General features: G+C 37.6%; 1 protein-coding gene across 1 annotated transcript; it reads right to left on the bottom strand.

Moving 5' to 3' along the window:
• Positions 1 to 169: 169 nt before the first annotated feature.
• Positions 170 to 14,707, bottom strand: TRIM69 (tripartite motif containing 69). Its single transcript, XM_068535780.1, has 6 exons — positions 14,234 to 14,707; positions 13,291 to 13,386; positions 10,735 to 10,968; positions 9,936 to 9,958; positions 9,729 to 9,853; positions 170 to 711 (listed from the first exon to the last, which is right to left on the bottom strand). Exons 1-6 carry the CDS (start codon positions 14,606 to 14,608, stop codon positions 170 to 172), a joined length of 1,395 nt encoding a protein of 464 aa, XP_068391881.1. The 5' UTR covers positions 14,609 to 14,707.
• Between the last annotated feature and the right edge of the window lie 7,522 nt (positions 14,708 to 22,229).

Raw genomic sequence — 22,229 nt, 5'->3', positions numbered from 1 at the left:
CTTGAAAAGCTCCAGTGAAATCCACTTAGAACAGTGAGAACAGAATTCAATTTGTGAATCCTCTTTATTCCAGAGTTCCCCATAACTTGGGAAGAGAAACCAGTGAGACTGGTAAACTATTTCAATACCTCTTTAATAATGCTCTGAATTTCTACAATAGTATGACAAATTACTGTGGATGTAAGATATGCAATGGTTCTTTATTCTCTCCACCATCATTAAGGCAAGGGCAGAAGTAGGGATAAAGTTTCTCCATGAAGGTGCTACTGAAGGTGTAAATGTGGGTCATAGTTTTAGCATTGTAGAAGGATACCTGCCCTCCCTCATAATCCAGGTATATGCCCACCTTGTTGAGGTTGTTAGTCAGTTTCAGACTACAGGAAGGCAAATCCAGAGCCTTTAGATCAGTTTGGTTCCGTAGTCTTAAAAGCCAGAATCCTTGCTCAGGAGTTAGAGGACAGCTGCCCTTCCGAAGGATGGATTCTCTGACGACTCCAACTGTCCATTTTGTCTTCTTTGCTACTTCTACTTCCCAGTACCACCTTCCAGATGTGAAGCCTTTTGAGCCCAGCACAGCCACACTTGAGTCAAACCTCTCTGGATCATCAGGCATTACCTGCTTAATGTCACCATGCCATACACTTGTTCGGTGTTTGGAGAGCACTAGATTTGGGTGAGCAGTTTTAGGGTCCAGAGTTAATGGAGACAGGCCTAGTAAGAAAATAAGAGAAAGCAGGGCATGGGGGAAAAGGGATGAATGCAGGTTCCCATAGATAGTATTTACATAGACACCAGTGCTTTATCTCCCCATGCCATATACTCTTAGACAGGCAGGTAATTACTTATATACTTTATATTGTTTTGATATCCATGTGGCTATATTCTAGACATTTTTATATTTGTGGTAAAAATCAGACTTTACTCTGAAGCAATTATTATACTCTAATAAAAAATGCAAATAAGGTAAATCTGTACTAATAAATATAAGAAAATACAAATGCTGAAAGGGTAAAGATTAGGTAAGTGGGTCCTAGGAAAGCTTTCTAAGGGCAATAAGCATTTTAGTTTTGATGTAACATCTATGAGCTGTATCAGGATGCTTTGGGTAAAAAAAAGGCAAAAAAGGAATGAGTTAAAAACAGTAGCTTGCATGAGAGAGAAGATAAGGGCTTGACCGTTAGAAGCAGGTGAGACTGAGCTAACTGGCACAGAATTTAGAGGACAATGGTGATAAGTTTACATTTGGTTTAATAGACCCTGGAACTTTTGAGGTCTGGAATGGTTGATGCCACTGATAATCAGAATGTGGTTCACAAACTGTGTGATTGCCAGTCTGTGACAGGATAGTACAGAATTGAGAGTAAGCTCTTAGAAACTTTCATAGAATTCTGACAGAGTAATTTTGTCAGTTGATTTTGTTAAAAAACTGGGCTTGCACTTTGTTATTTTAATTCCACTTTTTCAAGTAATTAATTTATATCATATTCTACAAACATATCAGTTTTAAAAACTGGTCCTTTATCACAGGTAATTTGACAAGTATTGGTTTAGACAAATCAATGGGCAGCAGTATAAAAAAGAATTTCTAAATGAAGAGAGATTGGAAGCATATCAGCAAGAAGGTGACAAATTCTAGATGTGCGATCATTGAACCTTGGCACAAAATTTGATACAGGAAACACAAAAACTATTGTGTGTTCACATCATGGACACAGATACAAATATGCATACATTTGTTGTTAATGGATTTACTTATACTTGGAAGCAAGATCAATCCAGTCTATCTCTCTCTTCTCAGAAAAGCCTGAATCTTTTCCATCATCCCAAGGATTTTTTCTTTCTAACAAGAGGCTTCGAAGAATCCTGAAAATTTCCCATATAGGCTGAATCTTCTCTCTCACACAGATCCTCATCCACTTTGGGTTGTTACTTTTTCCAGTGTGAGAACTAGGATTTCTTTGGAGGTATCATAAAGAATTCCTGCCAACCTTTTAAGAACCGCAGTCTGCTCTCATCACCAAACCTCTGACACCTCCAGCTAGCTCAGCTGGCCCTGGCTTTGAGGATTCCTGGGAGTCAGCTTTGCATCCCCTTTCTTCTTATGCCATGTTCAATCCAACAGTAAGTTCTGTCAGCTCCACATTTAAAATATATTCTGAGCCTACTCCGAATATATATAGACAGATAACTTCCACAAATACCACTGGCTTGGAACTACTGCAATAGCTTTTTAACTGTTCTGTTTCCACTCTTGCCTTTTTGCAGCCTATTCTGCCCATAACACGAATGAGATCATCCAGTTCTCCTGCTCACAATGCTCTTATGCTTCCCATCACCCAAGGTAAAGTCCAGAGTCCTTACAGAGAAAACAAGACATACATGATTTACCCACTTCTCTGACCTCATTTCCCACCACTTACCACCCCTTCGCCCCATTTAGTTTGGTCCAACCACCTTTGCCTTTTGGCTCTTCCTTGAACATACTAAGCTCATTCCTACTTCAGAGACTTTACACTTTCTAACCTTGTCCCTAAACACTCTTTCCCCATATGTTCACTCCTTCACATCATTCAGGCCTTTATTCATGCAAGTTCAATAAAATGTTAATGATAGAATCTAGGTAGGTGTAGGAGTGTTCATTGTAAAAGTCTTTAAACTTTTCAGTATGTTTAGAAATGTCCACAGTAAAACATAGGGAGAGGGGACTGTTTGCTCAGAGAGGTTTTCTCTGGCCATTCTATCTAAAATAGCATGTTCATCTGTCTATCACTGTTTGTACTCTTATCTTGCTTTATTTTCTCTCATGAATAATTATTTACTGAGTATACCATGCTTTGTTTTCTTCACAATAGTTATCACTATGTGAAATTATTTACTTGTTCATTGTCTCTTCCGTTGGAGTGTAGTCTCTAGAAGGGTAGGGACCATATCTGTTTTGTTTCCTCATATATCTTCAAAATTTGGAACTGTTCCTAGGTATTCAAGTAACTATTTGTTAAACAAATAAATGAACTTCAATTAGAGTTCCATTTGAAACCTTGACACTAATTAATTTCACCATGCTTCATATTCCTGTTATCCTTGGCATAAACGCCCAGAATGTAGACTCCTCTAATGATTTATTCTCTACTGTACTTTTATCCCCACCCTTCTGTTCTTTACCTCCTCTGCCTTCACCCATCCTTCCACTGTTCCCACCCAACCCTTTCCACTCTGCCCTTTAGAACTACCTCCCTAATTATCTCTCCTGCATCCTCAGTTTACAGAATTCTCTCATCACCTCCTTAATTTAACATAAATCTGGCTGGTTCTTCCAAAAAACAAACAAACTAACTAAAAAACAGCTTCCAGAAGTTCATGAGGCTACTCATTTTCTAAATTCAGATGCCAGAGATCAGGTTGCCACCACTGCTACTTCCAGACGCATACTCTACTCCTCATCCTCATGTAAAAAAATCACTCTTCATTTGAGGCTCTTGTCATTCCATTTCATATTTCCCTCTATCTCTATTTGATGCTATTATATACAAAGTTCCTGGTTATACCCCCTGCACTTTGGGTTAACCTTACTTCTCTACCCCAAATCCAGCCCATCATCTCAAGTGATTTTACTATCTTTTAGATATAGCTACTCTTCTATTCTTGCATGTCCTTGACTTTACTGCTGGTGACTTTTGACTCCGTTACATCTAAGCTGTCCATATCAATGACTATATTCTGGATCTTGTAGTCATCAGGAACTAGTCATTCTCTAAAATCTTCAATTCAGATATGCCATACTCTTTATTTTTTGAGCTTTCTCACCCTCATCTCTCCCTACAACCATTACTTGACTTCATTAACATCTCAAGTCCCCTATCTCTCTTTATTATCTCTCTTTGCTTCCTGGCTTAAAATCCTTCCCTAAACAGTTAGCAGTGATAGCTTTGTTGCCAATAGCCTCAACACTTATATCCTCTTACGCTATTTCTGCAGCATCTGCCATGCAACTCTCCAACCTTGGATTTATTCAACTATTCAAATTAACACCCCAATTCCTGACCATTGCAGGAGGAAAATCACAAAATTGTGCATACAGGTACCACTACAAATTCATTATTTCCACTCCATACTTGGCCATCAGCACTGCCCAGAACTCTTATATTTCCCAAATCAAATCCTCTCCAATTCCTCACAACAGCAATTTCAAACCTTCAACTCCCACCTCAAACCCCTATTCCACCACTTCCCTCCTCACTCCCAGGCAGAAGACTTCATCTCCTGTTTCACAGAGAAGCTACAGTACATCTTATAGGAATCCCTCAATTCTTCCCACTCATACTGCAAACCCCACCCCACAGAATTGTTCACTTCTACCATCTTTATCTCCTCTCCAGTTTCAGAGGAAACTGTGGAAAGTCAATACCTCTCTCTGCTGTAGCTCTCACTCTTCCCTACTTCCACCAATTATTCCCTTTCTTATACTGTTGATTTCTGCCTTTCTACAGGCTGCTTCCCTTCAGCATGTTTTCCATTCATACATCTTCCCTTCTTAGTGAAACTTCTCAAATGAGTGATCTATTCACTTCATTACTGCCTCTTTCCAAATTACTCCTGAACCCTACACAATAACTTCTACTCATTCCACTCTTTTGAAATTGGCCTTGCCAAAGTCACCAGTTGTTGTTTAAAATATCTCTTTTCCAGTCATTTTCTAAATTGATCTGCGCATTTGGCATGAATGACCATTCCCTTCTCTTTGACAGTCTCTTTGTTTTAGATTCCATGTGGACTTCATTTCCTGGTTTTTCTTTTACTTCTGTTGCCAGAATTCCTCAGTCTCTTCTGAGGCTTCATTGACCTTCATCTGTTGTTATTCTCTATAACATGCTCTCTCTTTGACTGTATGTTCTCATTTTCCTTAGGAAATCTCATTTACATGAATAGCTTCAGCTACCCCGACTCTATATTGATTATTCCAGCCCTGGCCTCCCTCCTAAGCTCCAGTTAGAATAATTACCCATTTGAATATATTCACTTAGTTGTCCTGTAGGTCAACACAACATGGCCAAAACTGAACTCATCAGCACCCTCCAAAATCTGCATCTCCTGTATTTCCATCCTTGACATCCTTACCACCAGTTACTGTCCTGTATATTTCAGCTCCAGGAATTCTGTCTCCAGAATCTATTCTTTATTTTCCATTCCCATTCCCATGCCTCTGGCTTACATCTTAATAATTTTTCACCTAGAGGGTTGCTACAGAGTCTAACTTGGTCTTCTAGCCTTTCCTGAGGAGCAGAAACTATGTCTTTTATTTCCATATCCTTGGAGCCCAACTTAATGCTTAGCATGTAGTAGGCCCTCTAGAAGAGTGTGTTGAATGAATGAGTGAACTTTGGTGATATTTTACTAATACACACAAAACTAAAGGAAATATATTAAAATATTTTAAGTTAAACAATTCCCTACACTGGAATACATGAATAGCCATATTGTCCATGGTTGCTTTTTCACTGCAGTGGCATAGTTAAGTACTTTCAACAAAGACCAAACAGCCCACAAAGCCTAAAATATTTACTGTCTGACCCTTTACAGAAAAAGTATCAGCCCCTATCCTAAAGCAACAGCCTCATTTATAAGGCAGGAAAGAAGAAAATATGAATCTGCAGAATAAGCAAAGGCCTAGAAATAAGGAATATAAAGTATATTTTACCAAGGTTTGACCATGGTGCATTATTATTAAAATAGCCATCTATTAAATAAATCCCATTTGATTTTCTTAAATGTAAAATTATACCAAAAAGAAAAAAATCAGTTTGTGCTTTAAATGATTGCTAAAAGTGAGATTTGATTTTACAGGCAAAGAATACAAGAAGAAAAACACTGTGATCCTGAGACAGCTAGAATTCGCAGGGTAGAGTAACACAGAGGAGGGTACATAGACTTTCAAACATCTACAGAGGGATTCCCTCAAGGCTGTGGCTGAATATTGCCACATGCGTGCAGTGAAACTCATAAAGTCCAGAGAGAAAATCTCCAGAAAGCAGTAGGCCTAATAATTTCTAGAGCTCACACAAGACTGGGAATAGTTTTCAATCCTGTCAGCCAGAATGGAAAAATGTTATAGTATGTAGAACATCAGACAGAGTACTCAGAAGGTTAATACCTTAGAAAATTGGCAAAGTTAACCCTAGATTAAAGGCTGCTCTTGAACCACTCTAACAAAGCTTAAAGGCTCAGCAAAGCTTAGAGTGTCAAAAGGAACAAAGTTATTTCAAATAACTTCACTAAATGCCAAAGTTAAATCCATAGAGCTTAAAGGATTACAACAAAATTCAGCAAATAGCCGTGTAAAACTGATCATGTTTGACAGCCAGAAGAGACAAATCTCCCATGCAGAATTCCAAATAATTTATGTAGATACTCCACCCTCGAGGAGGAGGGAGCATAACTACCCACTCCTTAAGTGTGGGCTGCACGTAGTAACTTGCTTCCAAAGTATACAGTATGGAAAAGGGAGGGGGGAATAACTTTACAGTGGAGAAACTTGACAAACACTACCTCAGCTAGGTGATTAAAGCCAACATCAACAGTCGTAAATTATGTTGACAGTATGGATGCTTGATATGACGTGATGAGAATGGCACTTTAACTCTGTGGTCTTCCTCTCAATAACTCATTACTCATTACTCAATAACTCAATAACGCTGGTCTTATCATGAGAAAATCATCAGACAAATTGCAATAATGTGGCATCCTACAAAATACATGACCAGTATTCCTCAAAACTGTCAAAGTCATCAAAAAACAAGGAAAGTCTGAGAAACTGTCACAGCCAAGAAGAGCTTAAAGAAACATGACAACTAAATGTAATGTGGAACCTTAAATGGGATCCTGGAATAGAAAAATGACATTAGGTAAAAAAACAAGGAAATCTAAAGAAACTATTGACTTTAGTTAATAGTAATGTATTAGTATTGATTCATTAATTATAAATCATGTATCACACTAAATATAAGATAATAATAATATAAACTAGGAATGAGGTATACAAGAACTCTCTGTACTATCTTTTCAATTTTTCTGTAAATCTAAAAGTATTCTAAAAAAATTAAGTCAATTAAAAATTTTAAAAAATACCGGCCATGCAAAGCAGCAGGAAAATATGACCTACAGTCTCAAGAAAACTCAAGCAATAACAACATGTTAGAAATTACAATAGTGGTGGAATTAGCAGACAAAGACATTAAAACAGCTATTATATATATCTTCCACTTGCATGAGAATGTAGATGAAACAAGAACATGGTAAGGAGAGAAACTGAAGATATAAAAAGACCCAACTTTTTGAAGAAATGAAATGTATCTGAAATGAAAAACATCTTGTACAGGATTAACAGAAGATTAGACAGTGCAGATGAAAAGATGAGAGAACCTGAATAGCAATAGAAGCTATTCAGAATGAAGCACAGAAAGAAAAAAGGCTAAAAAATGCTGAACATCAATGACAAGTGAGACAATTTTAGGTGGTCTAACATATGTAAAATTAGAGTTCCAGAAGGAGAGAAGAAAAGGTGGATAGGTAAAAAAAACTCTTGAAGAAATAATAGCTGACATTTTCACAAACTTGGTGAAAACAATAAACCCATTGATCCAAGAAACTCAATGAACCACAAACTAAATAAATAAAAAGAAAACACACCAAGACCCAGCATAATCAAACTGGTGGAAACAAGTGACAAAAAAAGTAAATCTTACAAGGAGAAAAGAAGATAGTACATACAGAGAAATGAATATAAAAATGATAATAGACATCTCATCAGAAACTATACAAGTGAGAAAACAATGGAGTGACTTTTTATATTAGTGAAAAGAAGTCCATTAACCCAGAATTCTATATGAGGGAATATATCTTTCAAAAAAATAAGGTAAAATAAAACTGTGGTGGTATCCAAACATTATCAAGAGAAAACCCAATATGTAGTGAAAGATGAAAAAAATGACATAAAAATGGAGATTGATATTAAGAGAAACAAAAAGAGTCTTCTGGATCAGCGTGGACAGTACTCCGTATGGATGAACCAGAGGCCAAAGGGGGGGAAAAAAAAAAGCTGAAGGCAAAGCGAAAGAAAGAAAAGGCAGAAAGCAAAGCAAAAGCAGTAAAGGCAGTGAAGGGTTTGGCCTGGTAGACTCTTAAAAACTTGAAAAATGTCACATGGGATAGATCTTTGATTAGAATGTATACATTAGTTTCAGCTTCCACCAAATGAAAACTTTATTTCCATATTTTAACTTGGCCTTTTTCAATTTAAACCCAGCATAACTTCTCAAATTTGTTTTGGGAACTTCAATAAAGTATCTTTTTTGATGGAGTTAAAAAAAATCAAAAAGATCGACATTATCAAGTTTTAGCAAGGATTTGGAGAAACCGGGACTCTCATCCACTGGAGGTGGCAATTAAGATGGTACCACCACTTAAGAAAAAAATGTGATAGTTTCTTATAGTTAAGCATATACCTAACATACAACCTAGCAATCCCATCACTAGATATTTACCCTAAAGAAATTAAAACACAAAGATTTGTAAACAAATGTTCAGGCAAGTTTATTCATACTAGCCATAAACTAGAAACTACCCAAATGTCCATCAGTTGGTGAATGACTAAGCAAATTGTGATGTATCCATAAAATACAGTGATTGATACATGCAACAACATAGGTGAATCTCAAAAAGCATTTTGCTAAGTGAAAAAAGCCAAACAGAAAAGACTACATAATGTATGGTTCCACTTATATGAGGTTTTAGAAAAGACAACTAAAGTGAAATAAAGTAGATCAGTGAGTGTCAGTGGCTGAGGCTAGAAGAAAAGGATTGACTGCAAAGGGGTATGCGGGAACTTGCTGGGATGACAGAAATTTTCTATATCTTGATTTTGGAGATGTTTACATAAGTGTATACATTTGTCAAACTCATCAAGTTGTACTTTACAATTGGTGAATTTTATTCTGTGTTAATTATACCTCAGTACTGATTTTTTTCAATGTCAGTTACCTGGAAAAATTAACAAGGATAGATTTGTGATTTTCATTAAATCAGTAACTACAAATAATAGAGTCTATATGAAGTCCAGAAAAAACTTTATTTAGAGCTTTATTTCTGTAACGATTTTTATTTAGAACTTTATTTTATGTTCTTGAAATGTCATTTGTGTTCTTTTGTCCTGCTCAGTTTTTTGGTATCTGCAGGATGACAAAAACTTAGTGTTCTTATTAGGCACATCTATTGAAATAATTGGTTTTCTTTTGAAGCACTTAAGATCTCTAAACAGTCTCCTCTAAGATGAGATACTCCATGTTACGAACATCAAGCACAAGAGGAACTGTATTCATACACATGATGAGTATGTACAGTAACCTCCTCCTCCAGGGCAGAGATGCCTTAGGGACTTACATAACTGTTTTAGAAAAACATTAAAATATTGGTTGTCACATTTGATAGAACAATCCAACAAAATCGTAGGCTGAGAAGTAATTCGGACATCAGACTCTGTTTACCAGTACAAAGTCATAAATTCTTAGATGACGGTAAGAGAAGAAATTCAGTCGTACCAACTAGCCTTCTTTTGGCTAAACTTCACCCCTCCCTCTGTCCAGACGCTAACCTACTATTTAGGGCCACAGAAGACGTCCCACAGATGAAACATAAAGTGAGAGCCCCAGGAACAAATAACTACTATCCACTGATACCTGGAGAGAGAGTGGACTGCATTTCCCTCCACATCATATACTGGATGGGACCTCTGAACAGGCCTGGGTTCAGCTTTCTGGAGATAAGCTCTCTGGGTGTCAGCACCCTCATTCCTTGCTGCAAGCTGCAGGGGACATAAATCATTTATTCTTAGACATCCTCCAGGGACTGAAGGAAGGGTATTAATACCACACGGAAACACTTACCTATCCAAGAGAGGTGTGATGTCCTAGGAGAGGAAAGGAGAAATAGAAAGGTTAGATGCCTGTTCATCAGCTCCAGAAATTTCTTTGGTCATACAGGCCACCACCAGAATTTGATGGTCAAAACTGCGCTCCTATGCAGATGGTCCCCATCCCATTGCCACCAACTCCTCTCATCCTCCATATGCCTTTTCTGATCTTCATCCTTCATCTATCCCAGGATAAACTGGCTTACTTTGCTCTGATTTTCTAGAGTTCGCTTTTACAGGGAACAAGAAAGAAATTAAGGTTAAACTGTTTTTACCTACACTGCCACATAGTCTCAGGAGAAAAACACAATAGGTATTCCAACCCCAAGGCCACTTTTCCTTACTCTGGCTAATAAAGCTTCTGAGCACTGAGGTAGTAACCAATGCCACTTTAGAGGTGAAGCCCGAGGAAGCAGAAATTGACCAACAGCTTTTCAAACAGGTCAATTTATGATTGCTGAGAGCCAGTAAAAGATACAACTTAGGTGGCAACATTCTTACTTTTGAGAAATAAAGCTTCAAATTTCTTTATGGAGAAATATTAAAACATGCTGGTTTTAATGGCATTTTATTATCTTCTTTTCTAAGAGTGTGAAAGTAAAGCTTAAAACTGAGTATAAGGTAAAAGCAGCCTCCTGCTTTTCTCCCAAGGAATCTTAAAAGCACTACAGCAGTTTTTTTACCCTCCTGGAGGGGAAAATCTGCTTCTACATCCTTTCCAACCCTCTTTCCCCCTCTATTGTACCCATAGTCATGTTGGTATGGAGTCTCACTTTGAGAAAGTCGAAGGAGTTCTGCTGTTCCATCCGTGCCTGGATGCTCACCAACATCTCCTTGGCTAGGAGGCACTGTTCTTGAATGTGGCTCAGATTCAGCTCCATCTCCTCATTCAAGGCTTTCCCCTCTTCTCGGAGCTCATTTAAAGCGTCCTTTTCTTTGCTGTGCAGGAACTGATGCAGCTTTAGAAACTCCAAGGAGATGTGTTGCTGCAGATGTAACTTGTTTTCCTGGAAAACTCCATGATTATCACAATGGTAATTACTGAGATTAACACTTGGGGATGGGGGCCCACACCACTAACACTCACACACTTGGGAAATACTATAACAGGAAAATGCATGCAAATGGCTGAGTATCAACATTCAACTGTACTAAAAGGAGCCCTTTGGGAGACTTACTCTGTCTTTCCCAGCTAGTTTAATAGTTCAGCATGAAATAGTCAAAAGTCATCCTAGGTTCCTATTGCAGTACTGAGGTGGGAACCAATGCCATATTAAATAAGACCATGGGGTTAATCAAACATTTTTAAATGAATGATAATTCCCTTTTATCCAGAAGTACAAACCAATATCTACCAAGTGATGCTGTTAGACTGGGTCCATATGAGGCTGGAAGAACTGTCCTTTTTTAAGAAGTCAGAACTGGGGGAGATGCCATTCCTGCTGCCAGGACAATATAGAAGAAGCAAGAGATGGGCAATGTCTGAAGCACTGAAATTGATAACTGCTACACTGGAATCTCTTTTCTTAGGTGACCTCAACATCCTCATGGGTATGCCATCTGACATCCTGGCTTCTCAGTTCCTCATCATCATTTCTAGTGATTTTTACCTTTATCTACTAGTTCTTTTAGTCACATTGAGGATTTTATCATCCCCAGCAATTGTACCATCTCTAAAATTGCTTTTTATGCTCACTTACTCAGGTACCCCTATTGCAACAATTATTGGGTCTCATTGAAACTTCCTGTTCATTGACCCCTTCATTTCCATTCATCAACTTTTCTCTCTTCATGTCCCCTATTATCCAGCTTACATTCTATGGTCAATCATTATAATTGCACTCTTAAAATAGTCTTAACTCTCACTGTCCTCTAGGTCAGACTTTTCCATTTTTCCTTTTACCTATTTCACCACTATCTCTCAGTCTTATTTGTTGGTTCTGTCTCCTCTAACCAAGCTCTAAATATTAGATTATTTGATATTCTGCCCTGGGCTCTTTCCCCTTCTCATTCTACACTCTCTTTCTAGGTAATAGCCTCTCCTCTCACAACTTTAAATACAATCTATATGCTGACTTCTTATTTTCATCCTAGAGCAACTTCTGAGCTCCAGATTCCTATATCCAACTGTCTATTTGATATCATCACTCACCTCTCACATCTAATCAATCACCACATGCAGGTAATTTTTATTTCCAAAGCATATGCTGAAGCTATTTATTTCTTTTGATCTCTACTGCCTTTCTAGTCCAAGCCATCATCATTCTCTGGGATCACTGCCACAGCCCTCTGCTAACTATCATCCTTGTCATTGTCTTTCTCCAATCCATACTCCACACAGCCACCAGACTGATGCTTTCAAAATGAGATGAAGCCATGTCCTATTTAAACCCTTTAATGACTTCTCATTATTCACAGGATGAAGTTCAAAATTCCTAACATTATCTACAAGGGCCTACATGATTGGCCCCATATCTGCCTTTTCAGTCTCATCTTGCTTACCATGATCCAGCCTAATTGGCCTTCTCTCTGTTTAACATAGCAACTAACTTCCTGTTTCAGAAATTTTCCATATGCTCTTTCCTCTTCACAGAACATTTTCCAGGCAATTTCCTTCATATTCACCTCACCCAGTTCACTTGGCTAAGGATAACACTTATCCGTTCAATTCTCAATTTTTAATAAGTGGCTTCTTCAAAGAACACCCAGTCTAGATTAGGTTCTCCATTTATATGCTCTAATATACCCTATATTTTCATTTATAGTAGTTACCACAGTTGTTGTTTTATTGTTATTGGCGGGATTGTTTAATTAACATCTATCTCCCACCATGGTAGGAATATAGTGTCTAGTATAATACCTCACCCACTCAATAAATATTTGTTGAATGAATGAATGTTGACTGTAATAGCTGAACTAGGAGCTCTTACAACAAGAACAAGATCCTCTTGAGACATCATTTCCATCTATCCTTCTTCTTTCCCTCATTGTACATATTTCTTCTTCCAGATGCCAAATGCCAGAGAAGACACCCCTCTATAGAATAATTAATGAAGAAACAGAACTCCCAGTTTATTCCCCCAACCTAGGAACTGATTTGCCAAGTCTCTTAACCATTAAGCTCCTGTGAAGTTGAAAGTATAAGCAATAGTTTTATTTAGTTTTAGGGAAGCTAGGAAAGATCAAATCAGATGAGAAAAGCCAGCAATCTGAGAGACCTTGGTTCAAAGGTGCCTGGTATGTAAAGGTACCTTTCCACCCACATAGCTGAAGTTACAAGGAGGGTATATTCCGGTTGTATCTCATAACCCCTCTACCCTGCTCCTCACCTTGTGAGCAGCAATAGCATCTTTCTGCATGTTCCTCAGGGACTGAAGTTCCTTCAGGGTTGCCTCCAGTTGACCCTGATGGATGGTAAGCTCCTCCTGGGAATACCATATAGAATTAACCCATGGTAATTGAGAGATAAAGGGCCATAAGGGACATCTCCCCCAAAGCCCCAGGGTGTCAGGGGAAAAAAAAGGAAGCTCTTGCTACAAAAGTTTCCTTTACCCTGTATCGTAATTCCTGTCTCTTCCAAAAATTGTGAGGAAAATTACAAGCAGCAGAAAAACTTAGTTTTATCCTCTTATTAGCTAACTTCAGGGGTTTGAAGAAGATAACAGAGCTCTATATATTTTCTACTCTAGTTACACTGTTCTCACTATCTATACTTTTACTTGCATTGTTCTCACTTAAAACACTCATTTCTTCCTTCTGCCCATCCAAATTCAAATAATTTTCCAGTTCAAACTTTCTTTCACCATGCCTCTCCTGACTGTTTCAGTTTTCTCTAATCTCCTCTGAAATTCTAAACGTTTGTGAATTACAAATGTGACAAAAATTTAGCTCACAACAGTAGACTATCTTATATTGCTTTGGTGGTTTTATTCATTTTAAACTTGACTAAATTTCAAGACTTTTATAACAAAAGCAGTATCTTATATGTCCATATTCTGTACAGTATCTAGTAGAATGCTGTCGTGGCAGGGTTTGGGTAAATATTTGATTGACTGAGGGAGTAGACCAGAGCTCCTTCACTGCTTTCCTATAATTGGCAACTATAGAAAAAGAACTTTGCAAGATATGTTGTATTTTCTGAGCACTCTGAGCTTTCTAGTAATCATCTGAATAAAGGGGTGGTATTGGAAGAGAGAAGAAGTCCAACAAAAGATTTTTCCCAGCCTTACTAAGGAATTGCTCAAGATTGCTCAAGACCCAGGGCTCACCCACCGTGAAGAAATGGACAGCATCAGAGATCTGCAGGAATTCTTTAGACTGCCCCACAGACAATCGAGCATCTTTGCATTGAAAGCATATCAGTTTCCCGTCTGGCTTACTGAATAGTTTCAGGTTCTCTCCATGCTCTGGGCACTGTGGATGGCCCTTGAGTAGGGGTAGCTTCTTAATCTTCTCTACCAGCTTCTCCAGTACAAGGTTAAATGTACAGTTGCTGTATTGACATAGCATCTTACACTCAGGACAGAATGTTTCTTTTGCTTGCTGCTTCCAAAAGTTTTGGATACAAGACTGACAGAAGTTGTGGCCACAGCTTAGCATCAGTGGATCACGAAACCAATCATTACACAGTGGGCAGTGTAACTCCATAGTAATATCTTGTATCTGCGCTTTAGAGGGTATCTGAGTGATGAAATCATTCACTTCAACGTAGTTGTCTGGGTCAATGTTGACGGAGGGGTTGGAAGATACCTTTGGAAAAGAACAGCTAAAATGAGTTTTTCTTTCTTATTGCCCATTTCAGCATTCCAGGATAGTGGGCTCTATTCCTAAAGGAGCTGAGAATTGGTGCAGTCAGAGTAAAAGCACCATAATCTCTTCTTTGAAAGTGATCAATAAATTCATTGTTATCTAACATCATAGTTTATTACTACTCCCAACATTATTAAACTTTAATAGAGAACCAAGGCAGAAGAAGAAAGAGTACTGAATCAAAGAAATGTATTTCATTGTACATCACTTCTTTCACCCACTTTCTCTGTGTTTCAGTTGAAAGTTTTACTTCCAACTTCTGTTCTACTAGTTATTACCTTTTTGGGTTTTTTTGTTTTCTGGAAGTCATATGCAAAGAATTGGAAGATCAGTCAAGATTCCTCAGTCAATGGCATAATATCACCAACCATAATATCATCCAGGCCCTCCACCCATCCTTTTTAAAAAACACATTACAGAAATAACATTTATACAGAAAAATGCAGAATCATAAGTGTACAGCCCAATAACTTTTTACAAAATGAACACATCTGTGTAATCATCACCCCAATCAAGAAACATTTTCAGCATCCCAGAAGCTCCCCATACGCCTGCTTCAAGTCACTATCCCTCATCAAGGCTGACCCCCATCCTGACTTCCAACACTATACATTAGTTTTGCCTGTTTTTGAATTTTATATAAATGCAGCCATGCAATATATACTCTTTTGTTGTTGGCTTCTTTGGTCAACATTATATTTGTGCAATTTATTCATATTGTTCTATATAGTTGTGGTCCATTCATCCTCGTTGCTGTATAGTATCCATTGTGTAAATATACCATAATTTATTTCTCCATTCTACTGTTGATAGACTTTTAGGTAATTACCAGTGTGGAGCTATTATAAATAGTGTTGCTAAGAACATTCCCGCTCATGTTCTTTGGTGAAAAAATGTTATATACAGACATACCTTGGAGATGTTGCAGGTTGGGTTCCATACCACCACAATAAAGTGAATATCACAGTAAAGTGAGTAACACAAAATTTTTGGTTTTCCAGTGCATATAAAAGTTATTACTGTAGTCTATTACATGTGCAATAACATGGTGTCTAAAAAATGCACATACCTTAGTTAAAAAATACTTTATTGCTAAAATATGCTAACCATCATCTGAGCCTTCAGTGAGTGGTAATCTTTTTGCTAGTGGAGAGTCTTGCCTTGATGTTGACAGCTGATCAGGGTGGTGGTTGCTGAAGGCTGGGGTGGCTATGGCAGTTTCTTAGAATAAGACAACAATGAAGTTTTCTGCATCGATTGACTCTTCCTTTCATGAATGATTTCTCTTTAGAATGCAATGCTGTTTGATAGCATTTTACCCACAGTAGAACTTCTTTCAAAATTGGAGTCAGTCCTCTCAAACCTTGCCAATGCTTTATCAACTAATTTTATGTAATATTCTAAACCCTTTGTTGTCATATCAACACTCTTCACAGCATCTTCACCAGGAGTAGATTTTATCTCAAGAAACCACTTTTTTCCTCATCCATAACAAGCAACTCTTCATCTATTAAAGTTTCATCATGAGATTGCAGCAATTCAGTCACATCTTTAGGCTCCACTTCCGATTCTAGTTCTCTTGCTGTTTCCACCACATCTGCAGGTACTTCCTCCACTGAAGTTTTGAACCCCTCAAAGTCATCCATGCAGGTTGGAATCAACTTCTTCCAAACTCCTGTGTATGTTGATATTTTGACCTCTTCCCACGAATCATGAATGTTCTTAATGGTATCTAGAATGGTGAATCCTTTCCAGAAGGCTTTCAATCTACTTTGCCCAGATCCATCAGAGGAATCACTATCTAAGGCAGCTATAGCCTTACAAAATGTATTTCTTAAATGGTAAGACTTGAAAGTCGAAATTACTCCTTGATCCATGGGCTGCAGAATGGATGTCATGTTAGCAGGCATGAAAACAGCATGAATCTCATTGTACATCTCGATCAGAGTTCTTGAGTGATCAGATGAATTGTCAATGATATTTTGAAAGGAATCTTTTTCTGAGCAGTAGGTCTCAACAGTGGACTTAAAATATTCAGTAAACCATGTTGTCAACAGATGTGTTGTCATCTAGGCTTTGTTTATAGAACACAGGCAGAGTAGATTTAATGTAAATCTTAAGGGCCCTAGGATTTTCAGAATGGTAAATGAGCACTGGCTTCAACTTAAAGTTATCAGTTGCATTAGCCCTTAGCAAGAGAGTCAGCCTGGCCTTTGAAGCTTAGAAGCCAACCATTGACTACTCCTCTCTAGCTATGAAAGTTCTAGATGGCATCTTCTTCCAATATAAGGCTGTTTTATCTACATTGAGAATCTGTTGTTTAGTGTAGTCACCTTCACCAATGATCTTAGCTAGATCTTGTGGATAACTTGATGCATCTTCTACATCAGCACTTGCTACTTCACCTTGAATTTTATGTTATGGAGATGGTTCCTTAAACCTCATGAATCAACTTTGGCTAGATTCAAACTTTTCTTCTGCAGCTTCCTCACCTCTGTAAGCCTTCATAGGAAGAGAATTAGGGCCTTGCTCTAGATTAAGCTTTGACTTAAGGGAACGTTGTAGCTGGTTTGATCTTCTATCCAGAGCACTAAAGCTTTCTCCATTATCAACAATAAGGCTGTTTCACTTTCTTACTATTCACATGCTTATTGGAGTAGCACTTTTAATTTCCTTCAAGAACATATTCTTTGCATTCACAACTTGGCTAACTGGCACAAGAGGCCTAGCTTTTGGCCTATCTTGGCTTTTGACATGCCTTCCTCACCAAGCTTAATCATTTCTAGCTTTTGATTTGAGGTGAGAGACATGTGACTCTTCCTTTCACTTGAACACTTAGAGGTCATTGTAGGGTTATTAGTCAGCCAAATGTCAATATTGTTATGTCTCAGGGAATAGGGAGGCCCAGGGAAAGGGAGAGAGACAAAGGAATGACCCATCTGTGTAGCAATCAGAACACAAACAACCTTTATCGATTAAGTTCCCTGTTTTATGTGAGTGTGATCTGTGGGGCCTCAGAACAATTACAATAGTAACATCAAAGATCCCTAATCATAGATAACATATTATCTGTGATAATAAATAGAATAATAATATATAATTATATATTTAATTATATAATAATAAATATAATAATATGTAATATCTCATATAATTAATATAATAACTTGAAAGTTTGAAATATTACAAGAATTATCAAAATGTGACACAGAGACACAAAGTGAGCAAATGCTTTTGGAAAAATGGCACTGATAGACTTGCACAGCACAGGGTTGACACAGACCTTCAATCTGTAAAAAATGCTCAATGCTATTAATAACATTCTTGTTTGTGTCTCTTTGTGAACATGTGTAAGCATTTCTCAAGGATCTGTACCTAGAAATAGCATTGCTAGATCATGGGATATGTAACTCTTTACCTTTACTAGATAATACCAAACGGTTTGCCAAAATAAATGTAGCAATTTACACTGTACTAGCAGAGGATGAAAATTTTGGTTGTTCCATATCCTCACTAACACATATTATTGTCAAATTTTCTATTTTTTGCCAAACCAGCAGGTGTGTAATGGTACCTCAATATAACTTTAATTTGCATTTTTGTGATTACTAATGCAGTTGAACGTTTTTTCACGTATTTGTGGATCCTCTTTTGTTAAGAGAAGTGTCCATTTAAGTCTTTTGTTCATTTTTTTCTAATGAGTTGTTTGTCCTCTTATTGATTCAGAGTAGTTGTCTATATATCCCAGATACTAGTTCTATTTTGGTTGTGTTGTAAATATCTTCTCCCACCTCTCAGTATATGGCTTGTCTTTTCACCCCTATTATAGTGTCTTCCCATGAACAGAAGTTCTTAATTTTAGTGTAATTCGGTTTATAAATCTCTTCTATTTTATACTTTGCCTATATTAGAGGTGAGTCCCTACAGAGAATATCTGTGTTTACTTCTGCTTGGAGATCCAGATTACTACCAACCTCCACTATTTTATGTTAATATTATTGGTTTCAAGTCTCTAGATCATAAAGGGATTGTAAATTTTAAGCCTAACCCTGTATGAGGGCAAGCTTGTGGTTAAGAATTCTCTAGGGACACTCTTGTTTATCACTCAGACCCCAGATCAAGATAGTTAAGTTTTGTTTTGTTTTTTTTCTCTTTGCTACTCCTTCACTGAGGATGTAGCTCTTCAAATGTTTTACCTTTATTCAAGGTTCTCAGGTCCAACTACATACTTGGTGTGGGTCTAAAGATTGTTAAATCTGGGTTTTCCTGAGATACACAGAAGGTCTCAGTGCAGATACAGCTCTCAGTAACTCCAGCCCATCTCACTGCTTTCCAATCTGTATTCTTTGGAATTTCTTTTTACTTTCTTTCACACTCAAGTATGCATTACAAAGGATGTTTGTTACAGCTTAACTGGCATTTCTAGATGTTCTATAGTGGTAGGTTTTCCAGGATAAATGATTCACAGTTTTGCCAGAAATGGAACTTAAAATGTATATCTTCAAGTAATTTTTAAAGAAAGTCTGAACAGGGAGTATATTCCATTGGAATAATTTCACTTCCAGTAGTAGTAACCCTATTTTGTCCTAGCATTTGAATGATAGCTTGTGTAGGTTTAGAACTTTCAGTTCCAAACCTTTCCCTCTCAGTACTTTATAGACATTTTCCATTATTTGCATTTAGTGTTATGGATGAGAAATCCAGTGACAGGTTGATTCTCACTTCCTTTAGGAATGAGTTTATTTCCCTCTAGAAACTTGTAGGATTTTCTCTTTATTTGGAAATTCACAAATTTTTAGCAAGATGGCTCTAAGTTTATTCCTCTTTTCAGTATTTCTCAGTATTAAGTGATCTTTTTAGCCTAAACAATCAAAACATTATTTAGCTCAGATAATTTTTATTTAACTTTATTGGTTATTTCTTCCTTTTTATCTTCTGTTTTCTTCCTTTAGACTTCATATTAGATGGACATTAAATCTACTACATCTAACATCTTTGTCTCGTAATTTTTCTTTAAAGCTTCTCCCTCTCTCTCCCTCCCCCACCCCTTTACATTCTAGGAGCATTCTTAAATTTGATATTCTAATCCACTAATTCAGTTTTGGCTGCATTCATTCTGATATTCAGTCCTTTCTCAGAGCTATTTTTGGCTAGAAGGCAATCATGTTTTCAGCTTCCAAGACTGCTTTCTTGTTGTTTAGTTATTCCCTTCTCAAATATTCCAGGATGAAGTTGTTCTCTTTAATCTCTATTGAGATGTAGATTAAAATTTTTTTTAGTTCTCTTTTGTTTCTGGTAGTAACTCTTGTTTCTTTGTTCTGGTTATTTGTTCTGCTGGTGTAGCTTGAGATTTCTCTTTCATGTTGTGGGTATTACTCAAAATTTCTGATGATTCTTAAATATCCATTTTATAAATGAAAGCCTAGATCTATTAATATTGCAGTTCTGTGGGTCTCTTTGGCATATAAGAAGTTAGTGCAATGGCAGATTTAAATGAATCAGATGGAATGTGCCAACAGATAAACATCCCTTCTGTGTGTGAAGGTCCCACATCTGTTGTAAGAATTTGAAGTTACCAGGAACACTGTCCTGTTCTCTCTCCAGCTTTCACTCCTACACTGAGAGCATATTCCTGCATTGTTTAGAGAGAGGCTCTTGCCAGCTATACCTGGCACTAACACAAAGCCGGTTTACACAGAGCCAAGAACTGGTCCATCTCTGCCAACCTCTCAATTAATACTCAGTTGAACTTTAGCCTTATTCTACTGTAAGCACAGCTGACTTTGAACTTAAAGTTATTAAAGTGTTTTGTCAGGATCTAACACTTCAGCAGTCTCTCCTCTAGAGTTGTGCTGCAGATTTTTTATCAGTTTGGTTTCTATACCACCAAATCCCATTTTCTTTATATCATTCAAACATTCCCCAGTGTTCTTGGTCCACTCCTAGCAATTCACTATGTTCTAGCACAGGTGTGGATTTATTCTTTGTTATATGTATACTTTATGAAATTTGTATGGGATTTTTGAGAAGGTGGACAGTATGTGCAGCCTGCCATCTTGAACTGGTAGTTCAAAGTAATACATTTTAAATCACAGAATTTCAAGCTTTAGTACTCTTTTATTTTTATTTTTAAAATTTTTGGGGGAATGCCACGCAGCATGTAGAATCTCAGTTCCCCGACCAGGGATTGAACCCACTCCACCTGCAGTGGCAGCGTGGAGTCTTAACCACTGGGCCGCCAGGGAAATCCCACTTTAGTAGTCTTTTAGATGCTGCATTCCTGGCTATACTCTAACTATACCACTTACATGACCACCTCTCTGTCTATGTATAAGGCTAAGGGCCACAAATCAAGGGCAAGTTGTGGGGGAAAAACACACAGAAATAGTAAAAGGGGAAGAAGAGAGAAGGGCAGGAAAGATTCTTTTCTGGCCAATTAGGACCCAGATTCTGAGTGATTTAAATAAGCCAGTCTTTTTTACTCTCAAGCTGATCGCTGGAGCCAACAAATATGCTCTCACTCTACCTAGACTCAGGTGTCCAAGTCCAAACTCAGTTGACCAAGCAGGCACTATAATTACCTAGTACTTCCCACCCCTCATTTTGAGAAGAGAACTCAGGAAGAAAATACCTTCTTTCTCTGTAGTTCTGAACACTTTGGGGATTTCAGTTTGCAGAGCCAGCAGAGGCTTCAGATAGACTTTAAGAACATCAGTCAATAAAACAAGAGTAGCTTTGATAGGTCAGGCAAAGCATTAAACTGAAAAAGGAGCCCAGCCCTTCCTATTGATTAATAGTAACCATTGCACACTTTTCTACAGAAGAACATTGAATTGGGCCTTTAGCAGCTGCCTGATTCATTTTATTTCCTCACCTGTACTAAATATGCTTAAGCTCTAAGTTTTAAATTTAAGTACAAAATGCAGTAGATTAAAATTTTCAGTTCAGTACTGACATCACTAAATATGGCAGAGGAGGAAGTCAAGGGAGAACTCCACAAAAACAACTAATAAACTTGCAAAAACTGTCAGAATCAACCTTTGCAGAACTCCAGGACCTAGTAAAAAAAAAAAATTACAACTAGGGGAAAACTAAAGGAAGAAAGAAGCTGCCACATTGTAGTAAGAATGTACTGTAGTGTTTTCATTCACTTACCATCCCTCACTCTCCAAATTGGTGGCAGCCATGAAGATGGCAGTTGCACTCTTGGTGCAGGTTGCTAGTGCCAGAGGAAATATGTACCTTATTCTCAAAGAATTATGGTAGTATTTTCCACTTTGTCTGGTGGCTCCCTCAAGGGTCAGAACAAGGGCTTGCCTTTGTTTTGTCTAACCCAGAGAGTTCCCAGGGCTGGGGCAGCTCCTGGGAGGCTTTTGCTTAATGTACTTAAAGGCAAAAGGATTGGATACAGCAGTCTGTGGGAAGGGATAATAGGACAGGCCCAAAAAGCCTTGGAAGG

Source organism: Eschrichtius robustus, chromosome 1 (genome assembly GCF_028021215.1).
Source record: "Eschrichtius robustus isolate mEscRob2 chromosome 1, mEscRob2.pri, whole genome shotgun sequence".
NCBI classification, from domain to species: Eukaryota; Metazoa; Chordata; class Mammalia; order Artiodactyla; family Eschrichtiidae; genus Eschrichtius; species Eschrichtius robustus.
This window is presented reverse-complemented; position numbering and strand designations above follow the sequence as displayed.

Bases quoted from the DNA above. Each gene is read 5' to 3' on its own strand.
- TRIM69 (XM_068535780.1), bottom strand. From the start codon at position 14,608: ATGGAGTTACACTGCCCACTGTGTAATGATTGGTTTCGTGATCCACTG. The intron at 9,959-10,734 runs GTGAGACTCCAT...TTCCTCTCCTAG, and splicing joins ACTCCTTCGACTTTCTCAAA to GACATCACACCTCTCTTGGA. The intron at 712-9,728 runs GTATCAGTGGAT...TTTTCTTACTAG, and splicing joins GCAGTCCACTCTCTCTCCAG to GCCTGTCTCCATTAACTCTG.